At 39.7% G+C, this 24740-nt stretch overlaps 1 protein-coding gene and 1 non-coding gene across 3 annotated transcripts in view; one reads left to right on the top strand and one right to left on the bottom strand.

The window, feature by feature from the left end:
- Window positions 1-24740, bottom strand: part of PTPN9 (protein tyrosine phosphatase non-receptor type 9) — a 132763-nt gene that overhangs the window by 53991 nt on the left and 54032 nt on the right. For both annotated transcript variants that reach the window (XM_036272716.1, XM_036272722.1), the window contains exons 3-5: window positions 23783-23872; window positions 22978-23102; window positions 16306-16411 (exon numbers count right to left, since the gene is read on the bottom strand). In XM_036272716.1, coding sequence (XP_036128609.1) covers window positions 16306-16411; window positions 22978-23102; window positions 23783-23872 — 321 coding nt within the window. The remainder of the gene's footprint in view (window positions 1-16305; window positions 16412-22977; window positions 23103-23782; window positions 23873-24740) is intronic.
- LOC118622008 lies at window positions 13202-13264 on the top strand. Its single transcript, XR_004957861.1, has one exon. It is a non-coding gene; the product is annotated as a U7 small nuclear RNA (small nuclear RNA).

The following is a 24740-nucleotide window of genomic DNA, read 5'->3' on the forward strand; positions in this document are numbered from 1 at the left end:
CTTCTGCCTGGTGGCCCCAGGTAGAACACAGGCAGTAGCTGATCTTGGCCTGCACGTCCCAGGAGGTCCCAGAGCCAACACACCCAGTGGACAGCTTCAGACCACATCAAAGCATCACCACCCAACCACCTCCACAAGCAACACTCTAAAGGGGTGGACTCAGTGGGTACCAGAGCCTTGCTAAAGTAAGTCTTGCTCTGTGTGTTGGGCCCCTACACCGCTGATCCTCCAAAGGAGTCAGAGGCCAGTGGTCAGTGGGCACAGCCAGTCCTTTCAATTGATCAGCCTGACTAAATCGCTCCCATTGATGTGTCAATAGCAATTAACTGAAGGGTGTATAGTCCACACAGGGGGTGTACTTCAAGAGCTCAGCTGGGGTGATCAAGAAGGCAGTGCCACTAGACCCTACAAGACACCTACTACAATAGGCCACTCTACCAAACCTAGGAGATGTAGCAACTCTACCTAATACATAGACACAATCTGGGGAGGCAGCCAAAATGAGGAGACAAAGAAACATGTCCCAAATGAAAGAACAGAAGTCCAGTAAAAGAAATAAACAAAATGGAGATAAGCAATCTAACAGATGTAGAGTTCAAAACACGGCTTATAAGGATGCTAAAGGAGCCCGTCTGGTGTGGCTCAGTGGTTGAGCATTGACCCATGCACCAAGAGGTTGCCACAGTTCAATTCCTGGTCAGGGCAAATGCCCAGGTTGTAGGCCCGATCCCTAGTGGGGGATACGCAGGAGGTGGCCAATCGATGTTCTCTCCCATCCATGTTTCTATCTCTCTCTTCCTCTCTCTTCTTCTATCTCTAAAAATCAATAAAGAAAAAAAAATTTTAAAAAAAAAAGGATGCTAAAGGAAATTAGGGCCTCAAGAGCATAATAAAGTACCAGTCAGAAATGAAGGATGCACCAACTAAAATAAAGAATAATTTAAAGGGCATCAACAGTAGAGTAGGTGAAGCTGAGAATCAAACCATTGATTAGGAATATAAGGAAGCCAAAAAGAAAAAGCCAATCAGGACAACAAAAAGAAAAAATAATTTTTAAAAAATGAGGCTAGGAAGGAAAAATGGTGGCGAAGTGAACGGAAGCTACACAGACCGTCTCCCAGAACCAAACTGGAATTACAACTATAACACAGACAAATCGATGGGAAAAACCAACAGAAAAGCAGCTTGCGAGGACCATACAACGAGGGACACTGACTCCATCCCGGTAGGCTTGCGAAGGCGCGAGACGGGGGCTAGGAGCCCACAGTCGGCAGCTCGGCAGCACCCTCGGGTTACACTCCCAGGCGGCTCCACAGTGCAGAGCCGGGACAGAGGCTAAAACAGCCACAGCCACTCACCTTGGGTTCCGGCAGAGGGAGGGCAGACTGGACTGGAACTGTGTTGGGACACTCAGGATTTGGAGGGTGCTCAGAGCTTTGGCTGAGTGCAGCCACGCAGGACGGTGGGCATACTGCTCCTTCCAAGGGCTCTGGGGAGAGGCAGCAGCCCCTCCCTCGGAGATCCAACCCCACCCTGTGGGCCATTGAAGTGCTAATTGAGGCTCACTAACAACCAGCATCTGCCCCACCCTCCTGAAATCCCCTTGTGCCAAGCACCTGAGGGAGCTTTTCAATCAACTGACAACCCAAAACTCATCAAGCAACCTAGACTGCTAGCCTCCAGGCAAAAAGCTAGAAGATAACAGTACCTTTCCTGGGCTGGCAACTTTAACCAGGAAAGTAAGAGCTGACAGTGGTGTTCAACGTGGGTCCTCCCTCGCTCATCTAAACACAGGAGAGGGAGCCACAAACAGCAGAACACCAACAACCACAGGAAAAACTTGACAGGCTCCAAAGCCCACAGTGATAGCCAAAATGGTGAAACACAGAAACAGAAGCCAAATGAAAGAGCAAGAGACCTCCGCAGAAGATGAGATCAATGTGGAGCAATTAGGCATGTTAACAGAGCTAGAATTCAGAGCCATGATCTTGAGGAAGCTGAACAGCATGAGTAAGGACATAGAGACACTGAAAATAAGCCAATTGGAAATTAAAAACCACCAAGAAGAGATAAAAAATGACATATCAGAAATGAAAAACACATTGGAAGGTTTAAAAAGCAGAGTAGAGGAAGCTGAGGACCGGATCAGTGAATTAGAAGACAGGGTAGAAAAAAATCAACCAATCAGAAAAACAAAAGGAAAGAACTATTAAAAAACAGGAAGACAGCTTAAGAGAACTATGGGGCAACTGGAAACGCAATAATATTTGCATCATAGGAGTCCCTGAAGAAGAAGAAAATGAGCAAGGGACAGAGAATATATTAAAAAAAATAGTGACAGAAAACTTCCCTAATTTGGTGAAGGAAGAAGGCATTCAAGTTCAAGGAGCACAGAGAGTCCCAAGTAAGAAGAACCCAAACAGACCCACACCAAGACACATAGTAATTAAAATGCCACAAATTAAAGACAAAGAGAGAATCCTAAAAGCAGCAAGAGATAAGCAACAGGTTACCTACAAAGGAAACCCCATAAGGCTATCAGCTGACTTCTCACAAGAATCACTACAGGCCAGAAGGGAATGGCATGAAGTAATCAAAGTCATGAGAAACAAGAATCTGAATCCAAGACTACTCTACCCAGCAAGGCTATCATTCAAAATAGAAGATCAAATAAATAGCTTCCCAGACAAAAAAAGGCTAAGGGAATACATTAGCACCAAACCAGCACTGCAAGAAATGTTAAAAGGACTGCTGTAATTACCAGGAGAAATGGGAAGAAAAATAGAACCACATGAAACAAAAGTGGCAATAAATAAGTACATATCAATAATCACCTTAAACGTAAATGGATTGAATGCTCCCATAAAAAGACACAGAGTAGCTGATTGGATAAGAAAGCATGACTCATCTATATGTTGTTTACAAGAGACCCACCTCTCAACAAAAGACTCACATAGGTTGAAAGTGAAGGAAGGAAAAAAATTGTCCAAGCAAATGGAAAGCAAAAAAAAGCTGGGGTAGCAATTCTCATATCTGATAAAATAGATTTCAAAATGAAGACCATAACTAGAGACAAAGAAGGGTACTATATAATATTGAAAAGATCTATCCAACAGGAAGATATAACCTTGATAAACATATATGCACCCAATATAGGAGCACCAAAATATATTAAAAAACTTCTGGAGGACTTCCAAGGAGAAATCGACAACAATACAATCATAGCAAGGGACTTCAACACCCCGTTGACAGCACTGGATAGATCCTCTAGGCAAAAAATTAGCAAGGAAACAGAGACTCTAAATGAAGCACTAAACCAAATGGATTTAACAGATATCTACAGAGAATTACACCCCAAAACTACAGAATACACATTCTTCTCAAGTGCACATGGGACATTCTCAAGGATAGACCACATGATAGGACACAAACTAAATCTCTACAAGTTCAAGAATATTGAAATCATATCAAGCATCTTCTCAGATCACAATGGCATGAAACTAGAAATCAATTGCAACAAGAACATGCAAAGACATTTCAACACATGGAGGCTAAATAGCATGTTATTAAACAATGAATGGGTCACCGAGGAGATCAAGGAAGAAATTGAAAACTTCCGGGAAACCAATGAAAATGAACACACAACAACACAGAATCTATGGGATGCAGCGAAAGCAGTTCTGAGAGGGAAGTTCATAGCACTACAGGCCTACCTCAAAAAACAAGAAAAATTTCTAATTGACTGTCTAACCTCACAACTTAAAGAATTAGAAAGCAAACAAAAAGAAAACCCCAGAGCAAGTAGAAGGAAGGAAATAGTAAAGATCAGAGCAGAAATAAATGACATAGAGACAAAAAAAAACGATTCAAAGGATCAATGAAACAAAGAGCTGGGTTTTCGAAAAGATAAACAAGATTGATGGACCCTTAGCTAGACTCACCAAGAAACAAAGAGAGAGAACCCAAATACACAAAATCAGAAATGAAAGAGAAGAAGTAACAACTAACACCACGGAAATACAAAAGATCATTAACAACTACTATGAACAATTACAGTATATGGCAACAAATTCGACAATCTAAGCGAAATGGACAAAATTCTAGAAACACACAGTCTCCCAAAACTATTCCCGGAAGAGATAGAAAACTTGAACAGACCAATAACAACTAAGGAAATTGAAGAAGTAATCAAGACTCTCCCAGCAACAAAAGCCCAGGCCCAGATGGCTTCACAGGGGAGTTTTACCGAACATTCAAAAAAGAACTAACACCCATTCTCCTCAAACTATTTCAAAAGATTCAAGAAGAAGGAAGACTTCCAAACACGTTCTATGAGGCCAGCATAATTCTAATTCCAAAACCAGAAAAAGACACTACGAAGAAAGAAAACTACAGGCCAATATCCCTGATGAACATAGACGCCAAAATCATGAACAAAATATTAGCAAATCGGATCCAGAAATACATCAAAAAAATTATTCACCATGACCAAGTGGGATTCATTCCAGGGATGCAAGGCTGGTACAATATTCGCAAATCAATAAACGTGATACACCACATAAACAAAATGAAGAATAAAAACCACATGATCATATCAATAGATGCTGATAAAGCATTCGACAAAATCCAGCATCCATTTCTGATAAAAACGCTCAGCAATGTAGGAATAGAGGGATCATATCTCGACATAATAAAGGCCATATATGAAAGACCTACAGCCAACATCATACTCAATGGACAGAAACTAAAAACATTTCCATTAAGAACAGGAACAAGACAGGGATGACCACTTTCGCCACTCTTATTTAACATTGTACTGGAAGTCTTAGCCACAGCAATCAGACAGGAAGAAAAAATCAAAGAGATCCAAATTGGAAAGGAGGAAGTGAAACTGTCATTATTTGCAGATGACATGATATTATACATAGAAAACCCTAAAGACTCCATCAAAAATCTACTAGACTTAATAAATGAATTTGGCAAAGTAGCAGGATACAAAATTAACGTCAAGAAATCGACGGCATTCTTGTACATCAATGATGAACTCACAGAAAGAGAAACTGAAAAAACAATCCCATTTACCATCGCTCCAAAAAAATTACGATACCTAGGAATAAACTTAACCAAAGAAGTAAAGGACCTATTTGCAGAAAACTACAGGTCATTGAAAAAAGAAATAGAGGAAGATATAAAAAAGTGGAAGCACATACCCTGTTCATGGATTGGAAGAATTAACATAATTAAAATGTCCATACTACCCAAAGCAATCTATAGATTCAATGCAATCCCAATCAAAATACCAACGACATATTTCATAGAACTAGAACAAATACTTCAAAAGTTCATATGGAACCAAAAAAGACCCCGAATAGCCACAGCAATCTTGAAAAAGAAGAACAAAGTAGGTGGGATCACAATACCAGATATCAGGTTATACTACAAAGCGACTGTAACCAAAACAGCCTGGTACTGGCACAAGAACAGGCATATAGACCAGTGGAACAGAACTGAAAACCCAGAAATGGACCCAAGGCAATACGCTCAATTAATATCTGACAAAGGTGGCAAGAGCATACAGTGGAGTAAAGACAGCCTCTTTAATAAATGTTGTTGGGAATATTGGACAGCTACATGCAAAAAAATGAAACTAGACCATCAACTTACACCAAATACACAAAATAAACTCAAAATGGATAAAAGACTTAAATGTGACCCGTGAATCCATCAAAATTCTAGAAGAAAATGTAGGCAACAAAATTTCGGACATCATACGGAGCAGAATTTTCACTGATACATCACCTAAGGCAACAGAAATAAAGGAGAAAAATGAACACATGGGACTACATCAAACTAAAAAGCTTCTGCACAGCAAAAGAAACAACCATCAAAATGGAAAGGCAACCCACTGTATGGGAGAACATCATTGCCAATGATGTATCAGATAAGGGGTTAATTTCCAATATATATAGAGTGCTCATACAACTCCACAAAAGGAAGACAAAGAACCCAATTAAAAAATGGGCAGAGGAGCTGAATAGACACCTCTCCAAACAGGAGATACAAATGGCCAAGAGACATATGAAGAAATGCTCAACATCACTAATCATCAGAGAGATGCAAATTAAAACAACAATGAGGTATCACCTCACACCTGTCAGAATGGCCGCCATCAACAAATCATCAAACAACAAGTGTTGGCGAGGGTGTGGAGAAAAGGGGACTCTAATACACTGCTGGTGGGAATGCAGACTGGTGCAGCCGCTATGGAAAACAATATGGTGCTACCTCAAAAAATTAAAAATTGAACTTCCATTTGACCCAGTGATCCCACTGCTGGGAATATACCCTAAGAAGCCTGAAACACCAATCAGGAAGAATATATGTACCCCCATGTTCATAGCAGCACTATTTACAATAGCTGAGATCTGGAAACAGCCCAAGTGTCCACCAGTATACGAATGGATAAAAAAGCTGTGGTACATATACACAATGGAGTACTATGCAGCGGTAAGAAAGAAAGATCTCTTATCCTTTGAGACGACATGGAGGGACCTGGAAAGTATTATCCTAAGTGAAAGAAGCCAAGCAGAAAAAGACAAATACCACATGATCTCACTTATATACGGAATATAATGAACATAACAGTCTGAGGAATACAGTAGACCCAGAAACATGGAAGTAGGGCACAGACTGACATCCCTCAGAAGAGGGGGTGGGGAGGTGGGAAGAGATGAACCACAGAACTTATATGCATGTGTGCATGACCTATGGACATGGACAACTAAGCCGGCGATGGGGCGGACGTGGGGTGGGGTGGGGGGTGCCAATGGGGTAAAAAAGGTAAAATATCTGTAACAAAAAAATAAATAAATAATTTATTTAAAAAAAAAAAAATGAGGCTAGTTAAGGAGCCTCTGGGACAACTTCAAGAATGCCAACATTCGCATCTTGGGGGTGCCAGAAGGAGAAGAGACAGAACAAGAAATTGAAAACCTATTTGAAACAATAATGGCAGAAAACTTCCCTAACTTGGTGAAGGAAACAGACATACAAGTCCAGGAAGCACAGAGAGTCCCAAACACGATGAACCCCAAGAGGCCCACACCAAGACACATCATCATCAAAATGCAAAAGGTTAAATACAAAGAGAGAATCTTAAAAGCAGTAAGAGAAAAGCAGTTAGTTACCTACAAGGGAGCTCCCATAAGACTGTCAGCTAATTTCTCAAAAGAAACTTTGCAGGCCAGAAGGGACTGGCAAGAAATATTCAAAGTGATCAAAAACAAGGAACTACAACCAAGATGACTATCCTGCAAAGCTATCATTTAGAATTGATAAACATATAAAAGAGCTTCCCAGCTCTTTTATCACTAAAGGAGTTCATCAACACTAAACCATTATATGAATGTTGAAGGTTCTTCTTGAACAAGATAAAAAATATGAGCAATAAAATGGCAATCAATGCATATCTTTCAATAATTGAATTTACAAACAAAATAAGCAGAACAGAAACAGACTCACAGATACACAAGACTTTTTGTTGGTTGTCAGTTGGGAGGGAGTTTGGGGGAATGGGCAAAAAAGGTAAAGGAATAAAGAAGTAAAAATTGTGTCTGGCCAGTGTGGCTCAGTGGTTGAGCATCAACCCACAACCACATCAAAATTACCATGCACCAAGAGGTTGCCAATTCGATTTCCAGTCAGGACACATGCCCAGGTTGTGGGCCCAATCCCCAGTGGTGGTCATGCAGGAGGCAGTCAATCAATGTTCTCTCTCATCAATGTTTTTATCTCTCTCTTCCTCTCTCTCTAAAATCAATAAAGGGGAAAAAAAAAAAAAAGAAGTACAAATTGTTTGTTAGACTGATGAACCTTAGAGGGAAGGAGGAGGAGGGATGGGATGAGATAAACCAAAGAATTTATACACATATACGCATTACAAATGGATACAGACAATATGTGGGGAAGGCAGGAGTGGGATGGGAATGGGGAGGTGGGGGTCAATGGAGGAAAAAGAGTAATACTTTCTTTTTTTCTTTTAAGAGTAACACTTTCAACAATAAAGATAATTTTTTTTTTAATCAACTAAGAAATTAATACATATGGAAACAGTGATAGAACAGTAAAGAAAAAATATAGTTAATATATTTCCTGATTTTGTAATATGGAAGGATTTACGATGTAAACACATTAAACAGAAAAGAAAATTCAAACATGTTAAACCACATTATAGTTAAGAACTTCTGTTAGGCAGAGGGCTTTATAAAACATGAAAAAGAAAAGCTATAAACTAAGGCAGTATATATTAATACACACACACACACACACTCTCACTCATAAATGCATTAGTGTCAATAATATATGAAGAACGAGCCTTGAGCAGTTTGGGTCCGAAGTTACAGCATTGGCTCGCAGACTAAAGGGTAACAGGTTCAATTCCCAGTCAAAGGCACATACCTGGGTTGTAGATTTGATCCCCAGCCCAGACACTGCCCATGTAGTATCCAGAAGTGACAGAAGTGGGGCATTTATTCACCAGGGAGAAATGGAGCCTGCCAGAGACAAAGCCACTTTTTGTTCCTAAAGGACCAAAGCATAGGATTTCTGTGCCCAGCCTTTCATCCTGGGCTTTGGCAGAGGGAGGGTGGTATGGCCTGGAGTAGCCTGAGGAGAATCTGGGGTAGGAGGCACTGGGGAAAGACATGGGAGAATGGCTGCTGGGATTCCTGTGCTCAGTCATTCCCCAAATCCGATCCTGCACCACCACCCCCTCCCACACCGCAGCAGCCATTTGTCCTGAGAGGTGCAAGCCACTACCAACAGCAATAGCCTGGGGAAAGGCAATTACCCCTGCCCTCTGGAGTACAGTTCACCCCAACTCTGGAATCCCACTCACCCTGCTCTATGTCTCAATCCCTGCTGAGGAGGCAGCACAAGAGGCCAAGCCTACAGGTCTGAGCAGTCTCAGGAGGCACCAGTGACTGGTTATGGGGCAAGACAATTCCCCACTTACCCGGGAACCTAACTGGCGCTTCACCCAAATGGAAGAGCTTATATGAACTCCCAGCTTACTTCCAGTAGACTCCATCAGCCTGCCTACGAGGTCAGGGAAATGTCCAGGACATACTCAGACATATGGCCCTGGGATGGGGGCAACACACCCATGATCTTCCCTGAAGTCTGAATGGCAACTCAGAGGGCCCATCCTTGCTTTCATATTCTTTTTCCTTCCTTTTTCCTAATCATATTCATTATATTATCTTATTTTATTAATATCATTGTCTTTCCTCTTTTCTAATTCTCTATTCTCTTATAGCTGTTTTTGCTATTGTTGTTGGGTTCTTTTGTATATTTTTGGTTGGTTTTATGTTACTTTGTTTTGTCAGCAACTGTACAACAGCTTGCATGACATGGTCAGGGTTGAGCCTCACAGTTAGCCAGCCAGGGGGAAGATCCCACCCATGAATGGGAAAACAACAACCAAGAGCCAATTACAACATAACCCACACAAGGGACATTTATAGAGCATCCAGATCAGGAGATCAAGGAGAGTGCACTACCGGGTCCCACAGGACACTTATTACATAAGACCACCCCATGAAGATTGGGAGTCATAGCAGTTCTATCTAATACATAAAAATAAACACAAAGAGACAGCAACAATAACAAAAAGCAAATGAAAGAAAAGGAAGAATCTCCATAAAAACAACTAAATGGCCCTGGCCTGTTTGGCTCAGTGGTAAAAGCATCGACCCACGGACCAGAGAGTCGCGGGTTCGGTTCCCACTAAGGGCATGTACCTCAGTTGCAGTTTGTCCCCAGTCCCAGTGGGGTCGTGTGAGTGGCAAACACTTGATGTGTCTCTCTCACATCGATGTTTCTCTTCCTCCCTTTCTCCCTCCTGCTCTATCTGAAGATAAATGCAAAAAAAAATGTCCTCGGGTGAGGATAAAAATTATATAAATAAATAAATAACAGCTAAATGAAATGGAGGCAAGCAATTTATCAGACACAGAGTTCAGAGTAATGGTTGTAAGGTTGAGCAAGGAGAGAGAACTACAAGGAACTTAAAGAAAGCTAAAAGGAATTTAGTGGGAACTACATCAGCATGACAAAGGACATAAATAAACTGTTGGCAATGAAACATACATACTGGACCTCAAAAATACAGTGGAAGGCCCAGCCAGAGTGGCTCAGTGGTTGAGCATCAACCCATGCACCAAGAGGTCACTGGTTTGATTCCTGGTCGGGGCACATGCCCAGATTGTGGGCCAAGTCCCCAGTGTGGGGCATGCAGGAGGCAGCCAATCAATGTTCTCTCTCATTGATGTTTCTATCTCTCTCTCCCTCTACCTTCCTTTCTCTCTCAAATCAATAAAGGAAAAAAATTTTAAAAAAATACAGTGGAAGGAATTAAAAGTAGGCTGGATCAAGCAGAGGATCGAATCAGCAATTTAGAAAACAAGGTAGAAAAAAAACACCCAGTCTGAACGGTGTGGCTCAGTGGTTCAGCATCAACCCATGCACCAAGAGGTCACGCGTTCAATTCCCAGTCAGGACACATGCCCAGTTTGTGGGCCCAATCCCCAGTGGGGGGCATGCTGGAGGTGACCAATTGATATTCTCTCTTATCAATGTTTCTATCTTCCTTTCTCTCTCTCTAAAATCAATAAAGAAAAAAATATATTTTTAAAAAGAAATAAAAGGAAAAAAAACACCCAATCAGAAGAACAACAAAAAAGATAAAAAACAAAACAAAAACAAGAATATTTAAAGAACTTTGGAACAACATGACACAATATCTACATTATTGGAGCACCAGAAGGAGTAAAGTGCATAAGGAATAGAAACCCTGGTTGAAGAAATAATGACAGGAAACTTCCCTGACCTGGTGAAAGAAAAAAATCACACAAGTTCAGGAAAGACAGAGTCCCAGTGAAGATGAAGCAGAGACCCATACCAAGACACATCATAATTTTTCTTTTTTCTTTTTTTGGTACGTGCCCCTAGCAGAAACCAAACCTGGGACTCTCTGGTCCACAGGCCGACACTCCAACCGCTGAGCCAAACTGGCCAGGGCGACACATCATAATTAAAATGGCAAAGGTTGCCCTGACCAGTTTGGCTCAGCAGTTAGAGCATAGGCCTGTGGTCCAGAGAGATCTGGGTTCGGTTTCCGCTAAGGGCACATACCTCGGTTGCAGTTTGTCCCTGGCCCTGGTTGGGTCGTGCGGGTGGCAACCACTCGATGTATCCCTTTCACACTGATGTTTCTCTTTCTCTCTCTCCCTCTCACTCTATCTGAACAAAAAATGGGAAAATGTCTTCGGGTGAGGATAGGAAAAATAAAAATGTTAAAATTGAAGGTAAAATACATTCCTAGACAAAAAGGGCCAAAGGAGTTCATTACCACCAAACCAGCACTGCAAGAAATTAAAAAAAAAAAAAAAAATGCCTTAAAAAAATGAAGAAATAGAGAGAGAAACATAGGTATTAAGAAAAAAATGGCACCTTGGCCGGTCTGGCTCAGCAGTTAGAGCATCGACTGCAGACCAAAGAGTCCCAGGTTTGGTTCCCGCTAAGGGCACATACCTCAGTTGCAGTTTATCCCTGGCCCAGGTTGGGGTCATGTGAGTGGCAACCACTTGATGTGTCTCTCTCACATCGATGTTTCTCTCTCTCTTCCTTCCTCTCTCCATCCTGCTCTATCTGAGAAAAATGCAAAAATATCCTCGGATGAAGATTAAAAAAACAAAAAAATGGCAATAAATAAGTATCTCTCAATAACAACCTTAAATGTAAACGAATTAAATGTTCCAATCAAAAAGTACCGGGTAAGTAATTGGTTAAGATAACATGATCCATATATATGCTGTCTACAAGAGACCCACCTCAGAACAAAGATTCATACCAGACTGAAAGTGAAGGGATGGAAAAATAAATTCCATGCAAATAGAAATGAAAAGAAGCTGGAGTAGCAATACTCTTATCTAACAAAACAGTCTTCAAAACAAAGGCCATAATAAGAGACAAAGAAGGTTGCTATTAATAATAAAGGAATTGATCCAACAAAAGGACATAACCCTTGTAAACATATATGCACTAAATATATAAAAAATATCTCTTGGTGGATTTAAGAAAAAGATTGACAGCCATATAGTCATAGTAGGGAAGTTTAACACTCCTCTAACATCACTGGATAGATCTTTTGGACAAAAATAAACAAGGAAACAACAACCTTACATGACACACTGGAGCAGATGGAATTAATTGATATTTAGGGTATATTTAATCCCAGAGCAGCAAAGCATATATTCTTCTCAAGTGAATATAGAATATTATCAAAGACAGACCACATGTTAGGACACAAAATAAGTCTTAACAAAATCAAGAAGATTAAAATCATACAAAGCATCTACTCAGAACACATTAGCATGAAACTAGAAATCAACAACAATTAAAAAAAAAACTCAAAAACACTCAAACACAAGGAGTATAAATAGCATGTTATTAAACAATAAGGAAGAAACTAAAATTACCTGGAATTAAACGAAAAAGAACATGCAACAACCAAAAATGTATGAAACATAGAGAAAGCAGTCCTGAGAGGGACGTTCACAGCACTACAGGCCTACATCAAGAAACAACAAAAATATTGCCCTGACCAGTTTTGCTCAATGGTTAGGGTGTCACCTATTGGCTTAAGGGTCGTGGGTTCAATTCCTGATCAAGGGCATGTACCTGGGTTGCAGGTTCTATCCCTAGCACTAGTCAGGGTCATGTGGGAGGCAGCCCATCAGTGTGTCTCTCTCACATCAATGTTTCTCTCTTTCTCTCTCTCTCCCTCCCTCCCTCCCACTCTCTAAAAAAAAATCAATGAAAAAATATCCTCGGGTGAAGATTAACAAAAAGAAAAGAAAGAAACAACAAGAACCTCAAATAAATACTAACCCTACATCTATTAGAACTAGAAAGAAAACAACAAGAAAAGTCCAGCCCTGGCCAGTGTGGCTCAGTTGACTGAGCATCATCCCATGCACTGAAAGGTCAGTGGTTCGATTCTCAGTCAGGTCATATGTCCACATTGTGGGTTCAATTCCTAGTACAGGGTGTGCAGGAGGCAGCTGATCAATGTCTCATATTGATGTTTCTCTCTCCCCCCTCCTTTTCTGTCTCTCTAAAATCATTAAAAACATATTTTAAGTGCTTACAGCTCTTTTTAAATTTGTCTAGTAGGTCTTACGATTTTTACCGGAAGGCCCTTAGAAAAAACAAAAAGACAAAACAAACAAAAAAATATACATATTTTTAAAAAATATAAAAGAAAGAAAAGCCCAGAGTTAGCAGAAGGAAGGAAATAATAAAGATCAGAGTGGAAATAAATGACACAGAATCTAAAAAATATACATAGAAGATAAATGAAACCAAAAGTTGGTTCTTTGAAAAGGTACACAAAATTAATGAACCTTTAGCCAGACTCACCAAGAAACAAAGAGTACCCAAATAAATAATATCAGAAACAAAAGAGGTGAAGTAACAACTCATACCACAGAAATACAAAGGATTGTAGGAAAATAATATGAACAATTATATGCCAAAAAATTGAACAAGTTGGGTGAAATGAACAAATTCCTAGAAACATACAATCTTCCAAACTCAATCAAGAAGAATCAGAAAACCTGAATAGACCAATAACAACTAATGAAATTGAAGCAGTAATCAAAAAACACCAGCAAACAAAAATCCTGGACAAGATGACTTCACAGGCAAATTTTACCAAACATTCAAACAAAAAGTTAATGTCTAGCCTTCTCAAACTATTCCAAAAAATTCAAGAGGAGGGGAGACTTACAAACTCTTTTTACAAGGCCACAATTATAAAAATTCCAAAACCAGATAAAGACACTACAAAGTAAGAAAGTATAGGAAGAATATCCCTAAAGAACATAGATGCTAAAACCGCATTAAAATATTAGCAAACTGATCCAGCAACACATTAAAATGATCCTACACCATGACCAAGAGAGATTTATTCCAGGGATGCAAGGCTGGTACAATATCTGTAAATAAGTAAATGTGATACATCAAATAAAGAATAAAAATCACACGATCATATCAATAGATGCAGAAAAAGCATTTGATAAAATCCAGCACCCATCTATGATAAAAACACTCAGCAAGATGGGAAAAAAAGAAATCATACCTCAACAAAATAATGTCCATATATGAAAAACCTATATCCAATATCATACTCAGTGGGTAAAAATTAAAAGTGTTTCCCTTAAGATCAGGAGCAAGACCAGGATGTCCACTTTCACTACTCTTTTTCAACATAGTGCTGAGAGTCCTAGCCATAGCAATCAGACAAGAAGAAATATAAGGCATCCAAATTGGACAGGAGGAAGTAAAACTGTCATTATTCGTAGATGACATGATACTGCACATATAAAACCCTAAAGACTCCAACAAAAAACTACCAGATCTAATAAATGAATTCAGCAAAGTAGCAGGATACAAAATTAATACCCAAAAATCAGTGGCATTTTTATACACCAATAACAAACTCTCATAAAGAGAAACCAAGAAAACAATACCACTGACTATTCCAACAAAAAAATAAGGTACCTAGGAATAAACTTAACTAAGGAGGTTACTCAGAAAACTATAGGACATTGAAGAAAGAAATAGAGGAAGATGCACACAAGTGGAAGCCTATACCATGTTGCAGCTGATCGATGTTTCTCTCTCACATCAATGTTTCTTATCTCTCTCTCCCTTTTTCTCTAAAAAAAATCAATGAAAACATATTTTAAAAAAAAAATCAATGGCATACTTCACAATTTAGAACATATATTCCAAAAATTTCTATGGACCCAAAAGATCTAAGTTAGTCTCAGCAATCTTGAGAAAGAAGAACAAAGTTGGAGGGATCACAATACTGGATATCAAACTATACTAACAAATCACTGTAATCAAAACAGCCTGCTCCTGGTACAAGAACAGGTATATTGATTAATGGAACAGAACAGAGAGCCCAGAAATCAACCCATGCCTATATGGTCAATTAATATTTGACAAAGGAATCCATGGACAGAGACAATAGTGTGGAGAAGCTTTGGGTTGAAGTGGGGGAATGGGTGGAGGGGGGTAAAAGGGGAAAATATAGAAATCTGTAATACTGTCAAAAATAAATAAATAAAATAAAGAATATATGCACCCCTATGTTCATAGCAGCGTTATTTACAATAGCCAAAATCTTTTTTTTGGTTAATCCTCACCCAAGGATAGGTTATTTTTCCACTGATTTTTAGAGAAGGAAAGGAGAGAGAAAAATCAATGAGAGAGACACACATCAATTGGTTATCTCCTACATGACCCTGCCCTGGCCAGGTACATGCCCTTGACTGAAATTGAACCCAAGACCCTTTAGTCTGTGGACCAACACTCTAACTGCTAAGCCAAACTTGCCAGACCCAGCGTAAAGTTTATTTTATGCAACGTTTTTGTTTTGTTTTATAAATATGTACACACACCCCTATCCACAGATTCTGAAATCTAAATAACTCTAAAAATCTTAAATTTCTTTTGTAAGTTTGGTGCAAAAACTCACAGGGCAGCAAAATCTAACCTGAAATGCCCTATGCTATTCATAACTTTTATTTTTCTCCATTCATTATGAATAATACATTCCATTGCAGAAATATTGTTTCATTATAGTGTGGCATACATATAATTTTTTAAAGTTCAAAATATTAAAAAACACCTCTGAACCTAAGAGTTTGTGATAAGAGATTAAGAACCTTATTTATGTATGCAACTATACATGTATGTGTAAGTATACATACACTTTTGAGTACTAAGTTGTAATGTAATACGTATTTCTGGCCCTGGTTGGGTAGCTCAGTTGCTTAAAACATTGTTCCATACACCAAAAGGTTTTAGATTCTATTTCCGCTCAGTGCACATACTTAGGGTGTGCGTTCAAGTCCTTGTTGGGGCACATATTTGGGGGGGCATATTTCTGACTAGGACTTCATTAATTCTTACTCTACAAAACTCCAGAAAAGAAACATCTCACACCTTTATGATTCAGAATGTTCTTGTGCATTTCTTATTTAAATTCTTCCCATTTTACTTTTAAGACCATTTCTTGTTCTGAGGAAGCAGTTATTACTAATCATTTACAGGTGATCTTTAAATGGAATACAATGTCTACAGTTTACATCATTCCTAAATCTCCCAAAGAACAGAAAAAGGTATCCTAACCACTATAGAAGAGTTAAAAGGACCCTGTTACAGCCTTACCTTCAGCAGGTTTAGGACTTTCTTGCCAAGATCCAGCTCAAAGTTGGTATAATTAGAACCGCACATGTCATAGATAAATACCAGTCCATTCCTCTGAGTTTCAAAGCTGTAAATCAACCATTAAACAAAAACATTTAAGTAATCAGATGCATAAAGCAGGTTGAAAGCCTGGGCAAAAACAAAAGTATGGAACACATTTGGGGCCAAAATAACCAGTTCCCTGAACACTAGTCTTACGAAAAGATGATTTACCTTTGGTATCTGCTATGCTTATTATATTGTGGGGTTTTTTTCTTATCCTCCTCACTGGAGGACATTTTTCCATTTTTGTTCAGGTAGAGTGGGAAGGAGAAAGAGGAACAGAGAGAGAGAGAAACATCAACGTGAAAGGCACACATCGAGTGGCTGCCTCCTACACGACCCCAACCAGAGGCGGGTACGAATCGCAACAGAGGTACATGCCCTTGACTGGAATTGAACCCACGACTCATTGGTATCTGGGCCGATGCTATAATCACTGAGCCAAACCAGCCAGGGTGATACTGTAATTTTTTTTTTTTTTTTTATCCTCACCCGAGAACATTTTTCCATTTTTTGTTCAGATAGAGCGGGAGGGAGAGAGAGGAAGAGAGAGAGAGAGAAACATCGATGTGAAGGGACACATCGAGTGGCTGCCACCCGCACGACCAACCAGGGCCGGGGACAAACTGCAACCGAGGTACGTTCCCTTAGCGGGAACCGAACCCAGGTCTCTCTGTACCGCAGGCCGACGCTCCAACCTCTGAGCCAAACCGGCCAGGGCGATACTGTAATTTTTAATAAGAACTATATATTTGGTCTTCGACCCTATTTCTGGCAGAGTTCAGAAAACTCTTGGAATTTTCTAAGTGAGCTCAATAAAGGTATCTGTTATGTTATTGAGGTGACTGCTGGACTGTCCCTAAGTCACCAAAGATAGGAGCTAGTTGCCAGGGAAACCAAACACCAGGATTAGAGTGCTGGCACTTTCAGCCCCTCCACCTGGGAAGAAGAGTGGGCTAGAGACTGAGTTCAATCACCAATGGCTAACAATTTAATTAATCAGGCCTAAGTAATGAGGCCTCCATAAAAACTCAAAAGGATGGGGTTCAGAGAACTTTCAGGTTGGTGAACACTTGAGGTGTTTGGAGAAGGGCTCTCTCAGAGAGGGCATGGAAACTACGTGTTTTTTTCCCCAGACCTTGCCCTGTACATCTCCCCTTCCATCTGGTTGTTCCTGGGTTATATCCTTTTATCATAAACTGGTAATCTACTAAATAAAATGTTTGTCTGAGTTATGTGAACCAGTCTAGCAAATTCATCAAACCCAAGGAAGTAGTGGTTGAAACTTCTGATCTACACAGTCTGTTGGTCAGAAGCAGAGGTGACAACCTGGACTTGCCATTGCTATCTGAAGTGGGTAGAAAGGGACAGTCTTGTAGGACTGAAAACACTTAACCTGTGGGATCTGATGCTATCTCCAGATAGATAGTGTCAGAACTGAGGTGAATTGTGGAACACTGAGCTAGTGTTGAAGAACTGCTTGGTGGTGTGGGGAAAGGCCTCACATGTTGGAACTGGAATTGGAATTATACTTAGTGATGCATATTTATTCTGGTTTATCAAGTGCAAAACTCCTAAATTGAGAATGTTCCACAGCATCTAGGTTATCAAAATTTGAACTGTTTCCTCTTATGTCTCTGAATCTGCCTATCCAAATTCTAAAACATTCCATGTTCAGCTCAAAAGTTTCCTCTTCCATGAAGATCTCTCTGGTAACTCTAATCAAATATACTGCCATCCTTCACCTTCTTGAAGCCCCACAAATCTTCTTGTGGATCTTTATTGCGGTTAAAGTATGCCAACTTGGTGTAGTTATCTGATTCTCTCCTAGAGTAGAAAAGTGTTTTGTTCACTCATTATCCTCAATAGTCCCTAACATGGTCCTTGCAACACAGATCCATGATTGGTCACTGAATTGTAATCCAGTGGACTGGAAGCCATCACTAAGTAAATAGTTTACACTTGTGGAAAACTATAAAACAAAACTCTAAGCTTAATGATTATGAATTCGTCTCTTATGAATTGGAGGAAAAATCTACAAATGGTCTTTGAAAAACATCTTTAAAAGTAAATTGAAAGTTGGTAAGCCTATCCCCAGATTGAAGTTAGGAACACATGAAGATATGAAAAGTATTCCTCAATGCAATCTCCTTAATGCCTAAGGACTTTTCAAAGTTCTCTCTTCCACCAAGCCAGATCCTTACTTGCTTTATTCTATAAATAGAATAAATTATTTGACTGGACTATTCACAGGTGATAGCAACAGTTTTCACATTTATTTAAAACTGAGAAAAAAATTCGGCTTAAAGCACTATCCTGAAATCAGAGTCTCATGTTATTTTGTACACTAATTTTTTTGTATGACCTCCTGAAAGCCTCTATGACTTTATCCTTTCAATAAAATCCAAGACAGAAGCACCAATTCACAAAGTAGCATTTAAAAAATCTCTAATTGTGAGGTAGAACCAAGTTTCTGTAGCAGCCTTAGGTTTAAATGGCCCCTAATGTGTTACAGTCGGTGCTAATTCTTTTTTTTTTTTTTTTTTTTTTTTTTTTTTATCCTCACCCGAGGACATTTTTCCATTCTTTGTACAGATAGAGTGGGAGGGAGAGAGAGGAAGGGAGAGAGAGAGAAACATCGACGTGAAGGGACACATCGAGTGGCTGCCACCCATACGACCAACCAGGGCCAGGGACAAACTGCAACCGAAGTACGTGCCCTTAGCGGGAACCGAACCCGGGTCTCTCCGGACCGCAGGCCGACGCTCTAACCGCTGAGCCAAACCGGCCAGGGCTAATTCTTGATTCTTTTTTACTACCCCAGAGAAATTATGATTCACCAAGAGCAAAGATGCTGTTCATCAAATGGCACAATTACTATACAGGTCTAGAGACTTCCCAGTTCTCCACAAACTCATCAAAGGCCAAATTCAAAGAATTACAGATTTTCCCCTCACAGCTCCAGCTTGTGGCAGGGGACTGAAACAAAGAGAAGACAGTGCCAAGGGAAACAGAATTTAACTTTTAAAAAATAATTTGCATAACTATACAGGTTCTATATTTCCGAAAACTGCTCATCCTCTGAAGGTACATGCAATAAATAAAATGCAATAGAGTTTTCACTTTTCTGGGCATAGAATATGAGGTTTACAATAACAGCTAATTCTCTACTAAGAACAATTGCTTCCATCCTGAATTTGATTCCTAAGCTGTATGCTACTGGGAACACCAAGAAGTTTAAAACAGTCTCTCAGATGTTTCAAATAAATGGAGGGGAGGGAAGGAGTGGGTGAGGGACTATCAATGAAACAAGATCAGTTACAGATCACTTTGAAGACAACGGATGATGTGTATTTGCAAATTTATAATAGCATTTCATCTCCAACTAGGGAGATTTGGCAATTTTGCATTATATAATGTTAAAAAGAAGGTACTTTGCCCTTAAGGAGCTTACAATCTAGTGGTAGATGAAAAAACAAGTATAAAATAAATGACATCAGCCCTGGCCGGTTTGGCTCAGCGGTTAGTGTTGACCTGCGGTCTAGAGAGACCCGGGCTCAGTTCCCACTAAAGACACGTACCTTGGTTGCAGTTTGTCCCCAGCCCTGGTTGGGTCATGTGGGTGGTAGCCACTCGATGCATCCCTTTTGCATCGATGTTTCTCTCTCTCTCTCTCCCTCCCACTCTATCTGAACAAAATATCAAAAGATGTCCTCGGGTGAGGATAAAATAAATAAATAAATAAATAATAATTAAAAAATAAATAAATAAATAAATAAATAAATGACATCATAAGGCCATGCATAATTAAATACAAAATGATCAGTATTAGAAATAACTGCTATTAAAGTCAGAGTAAAAATAATATTATTTGTGACAAGTTGGAGTAGTAAAAGGCCAGTCATAGAAGTTGGACCTTTAAAAAGGGCAAAATTTCATGGGAGAAGGGCTTTCCTCTTCCATCCTGGTTCAAGGTAACATGGGAAAACAAGAATGTCTTCTCACTACTGAGAATATTTTGCTTGAATAAAAGGGTTCACATCTATCTTATATGCACTCTCTGAACAATGAGGAGTCACTGAGGTTTTTAAGAAAGAAATGGATAACATGAAAATTTTTAATTCTGTTTACCTGTGTGGTGTTCCTGTGGGATCTAATACTCACGCTGGAAAGACCAAGCTTTGGCTACTGCCATGACTGTATGGGAGCTGACTTTCTAAGCTGCCCAAGGAGGAAGGCCAATACTGAATTTTCTGGTACATTTCAAAGGAACTTATATTCTGAAAATCATGGCTGAAGACCAAACATAGAAAAGAAGAACTGAGCCTGGCCGGTTTGGCTCAGCGGTTAGAGCGTCGGCCTGCGGTCCAGAGAGACCGGGGTTCAGTTCCCGCTAAGGGCATGTACCTCGGTTGCAGTTTGTCCCCCGCCTTGGTTAGGTCGTGTGGGTGGCGACCACTCGATGTGTCCCTTTCACGTCGATGTTTCTCTCTCGCTCTCTTCCACTCTATCTGAACAAAATATCAAAAAATGTCCTCGGGTGTGAGGATAAAAAAAAAAAAAAAAGAACATGGTGCTTACTTAAGAAGGAAAATCATTGCATTAATGGCCATAATAAAAAAAAAAAAAAAAAAAAAAAAAAAAAAAAAAAAAAAAAAAAAAAAAAAAAAAAAAAAAAAAGAGAAAAGAAGAACTGAAACACTCTAATTGTGAAGAACTGGGCCCCTAAGACCACTGGTGTTCTTTCCTTAATAACTTCTCTTTTTCAGAACAATGCTATGAGTGGTTTAGATCTAACTTCTGCTAAGCATTAAAAGCTGAAGCTAAGTACTATGAAAGTAACATTAACAAGGCAGTAACAAGTGAACTAGACAGAGAGCTCCAACTGAGACAATCCTTTGGCTATTCCCATTCCCTAAGTCCATAGTATGATTAAAGTTGTGCACAGCTGTCTCACTATCTCAGGTATCAGCTAGAAGATCAGCCAATAACATCCAGAGAAATAACAAACTGTAAAGCAAGCACTAAAGTAAAAAGTATGGCAGAAAAACAACACAATAGGGTACAAATAGCTCTAGCCAAGAAAAAGACAGGATCTTAGACCTAGTTGGACCAGAATGTGATGACTGTAAAAGTCACATAACTTTCTGGGACTTCAGTTTCTCTGTCTATAGAATAGGAATAATACCATTTATCTTAGAGGGGGAGAGATGTGACCTGAGCTGGTTCTTTTTGCTTAGATACCTATTGATAAAGATATTTTGCTTAACTTTATACTTTTGGACTATTCTCTCCTCAATATTGATTCTCAAAATCTCTGAGCTAAATGGCATTATCCCTATTTTACAAAGAAAATGAGACCCCAGAGGATTTTAAAAACCAACATTCAGGGAAGAATGAACAAAAAGAACCAGCACAGGTCCTGACCAGGTAGCCCAGTTGGTTAGCGCATCATCCAAATATGCCAAGGTTGTAGCTTCTATCCCCGGGTCAGGGCACATACAAGAAGCAACCAATAACTGCATAGACAAGTGAAACAATAAATCAGTGTTTCTCTCTCTCTCTTTAAAATTAATCAGTAAATTTTTTAAAATTGCTATTTAATTGGCTTTCTCAGCTTCTTTTATTCTGAAAAGAGCCAAGCAGGTAAAGATACAGAAAACCCAATAGCTTAATAGTACCTGGAAACATTGCCAAGCCTTCAAGGACATAGGACATTTTCCATACATAGCACTCACTGCCCAGGACACATCTGAGAAGCATAAGGAAGGCACTGCTAAGCTTTATCAAATCAAGAACTATCACTTTCCCAAATGGATGTAGACCACCTAAAAGATAATCTCCATAACCCTGGCCAGTTTGACCCAGTGGTTGGAGCATCAGCCTGCACACCAAAGAGTCTCGGGTTTGATTCCTGGTCAAGGGCATGAACCTGGGCTGCAGATTCAATCGCTGGCCCCAGGCGGAAAGCAACCAGTAAATGTTTCTCTCTCTTTCTCTCCCCGCCTTTCTCCCTCCCTCCCACTCTATCTAAAAATCAGTGGGGCTCTGGCCAATGTGGCTCCATGGTTGAAGCACCGATCCATGCACCAAAGAGTCATGGGTTCAATTCCTGGTCAAGGGCACATACTTGGGTTGCAGGTTCAATCCCCAGCCCCTGTTGGTGTGCGTGCAGGAGGAAACCAATTGGTGTGTCTCTCTCATATCAATGTCTCTCTCTCCCCCCCTCATCCCTCCCTGCCATCCACTCTCTCTAAAAATCAGTGGAGCCTGGTTAGTATGCCTAAGTGGATTGAGCATCATCCCATGGACTGAGAGGTCCCAGTTCAATTCTGGTCAAAGCACATGCCCTGGTTGCAGGCTCAGTCCCCAGTGAGGGGTGTGGGGGTGAGGGGGAGCCAAATGATGTATCTCTCTCACATCAATGTTTCTATACCTGTCTTTAAAAAATAAATAAATAAATAAAAACCAATGAAAAAAAAATCTTTGGGTGAGGATTAATAAAAAAATTAAAATGATATAATAAAAATCAATGAAAATACCCTGAGGTGAGGATTAAAAAATAAAATAAAAGATAATCTCCATGCTTACCTATCTACAGCTCTGTCTAGCAAATAAAACAGAGCCTGTAGTACCACATGCTGGACTGACTTGTGGGGATGATGCAATCTGGCAGTGAAGAGGGCAATAGAGGCTCCTGTTGGGTCCCGAACATTCTAGAACAAATACAACAAGAAACATTTAGAAATCAAATAGAAAATCCCAATAATCACTAAGGCTTCCTATATCCTGGACACAGCTTTCAGATAAAGAGAATAGATACTAGCAATACTTCTTTGACTTGTATCAATTGCTTCAGAATGGGAAAAAAATTTATGTCATTCCATGCCTGATTCTCAGCAACTCCCCACCCCCAACTATATTTCAGTGATAGGAAAAAAACATATTATCTAAACTCCTCAATTACAGAGATTAAAAAATGGTCTACACTTGTTAATTAGCTAATTTCCCAGGCAGGATGCCAAAAAACAATAGAGGAAAACTATAAAATCCACCCATTGTATACTTACCTGAAAGGCTGTGGTTTCTAATTGGAGAGAGCTTGCATTCAGTAAGGTAAGATGGACCTCTGCCACATTATTTACCCATCCCAAAGGCCTCAACTAACTGTAACGCAACAATAAAGAAACTTTTCTAAATCTACTGAACAACTTATTCTCAAAAATTTCAATTATTACTAGAAAAATTTTATGCCAGACTGCACAGCTTCTTCACATCTGCTCTTGACTGCTGAAACTCTACATTCAGGATAAGGTATGCAGCAACCAAGTCCAAAGAGGACAACAGCTACAAAAAAAATAATAAAACATTACAAGAGGGGTCCATGAAGACTCACTAAGATGGTGAATTTTCCACTAAGGATCTCAGAACGGAGAGGTTCTTCGTGAGGTTTCAGCTTCACAATGCCTTCCTTCCTTCGAGTTTCCTAAAAATAAAGCGCACAAAATGAATTAATATGAAAATACTGTATGCACTGGCCAGCGTGATTCAGGTGGTTGGGTGTTGTCCTGTGCACCAAAAAGTTGCCGGTTTGATACCTGGTCAGGGCACATGTCTGGGTTGCAGACTCAATCCCTGGTAACGGTTGTGCAGGAGAAAGTCAATCAATGATTTTTGTTGTGTGTGTTTTTTTTAACTTATCTTTATTGTTGAATGTATTAAAGATGTCCCCCCTTTTTTCCCCCCAATGACCCCCTTCTCCCCAATCTCATCCCCCTCCTGCCTTCCCCACACTAGTGTTTGTGTCCATTGGTTCTGCATATATGCATAGAAGTTTTTTGGTTTATCTTTCCCAGCTTCCCTTTGAGGTTCATCAATCTAACAACCAATTTGTACTTCTCAATTCCTTGATCTTCTTCACCTATCCCCCCAACCCCCTGTCATTTGGCAAGCAACCAAAATTTCTCTGCATCTATGAGTTTGTTTCTGTTCTGCTTGCTCATTTCATTTGAAGATTCAATTGTTGATAGATATATATTTATTGCCATTTTCTTATTCATATTTTGTATCTTCTTCGTCAAGAAGATCCTTCAACATCTCATATAATACTGGTTTGGTGGTGATGACCTCCTTTAGCTTTCTCTTGTCTAGGACACTCTATATGTCCATCGATTCTAAATGACAGCTTTGCAGAATAGAGTAATCTTGGTTGTAGGTTGTTTGTTTTCATCACTTTGAATATCTCTTGCCACTCCTTTCTGGACTGCAATTTCTTTTGAGAAATAGGCTGACAGTCTCATGGGAGAGCCTATATAGGTAACTAACTGCTTTTCTCTTGCTGCTTTTAAGATTCT

The sequence above is a fragment of the Molossus molossus genome, unplaced genomic scaffold, assembly GCF_014108415.1.
Source record: "Molossus molossus isolate mMolMol1 unplaced genomic scaffold, mMolMol1.p scaffold_m16_p_1, whole genome shotgun sequence".
NCBI lineage: Eukaryota > Metazoa > Chordata > Mammalia > Chiroptera > Molossidae > Molossus > Molossus molossus.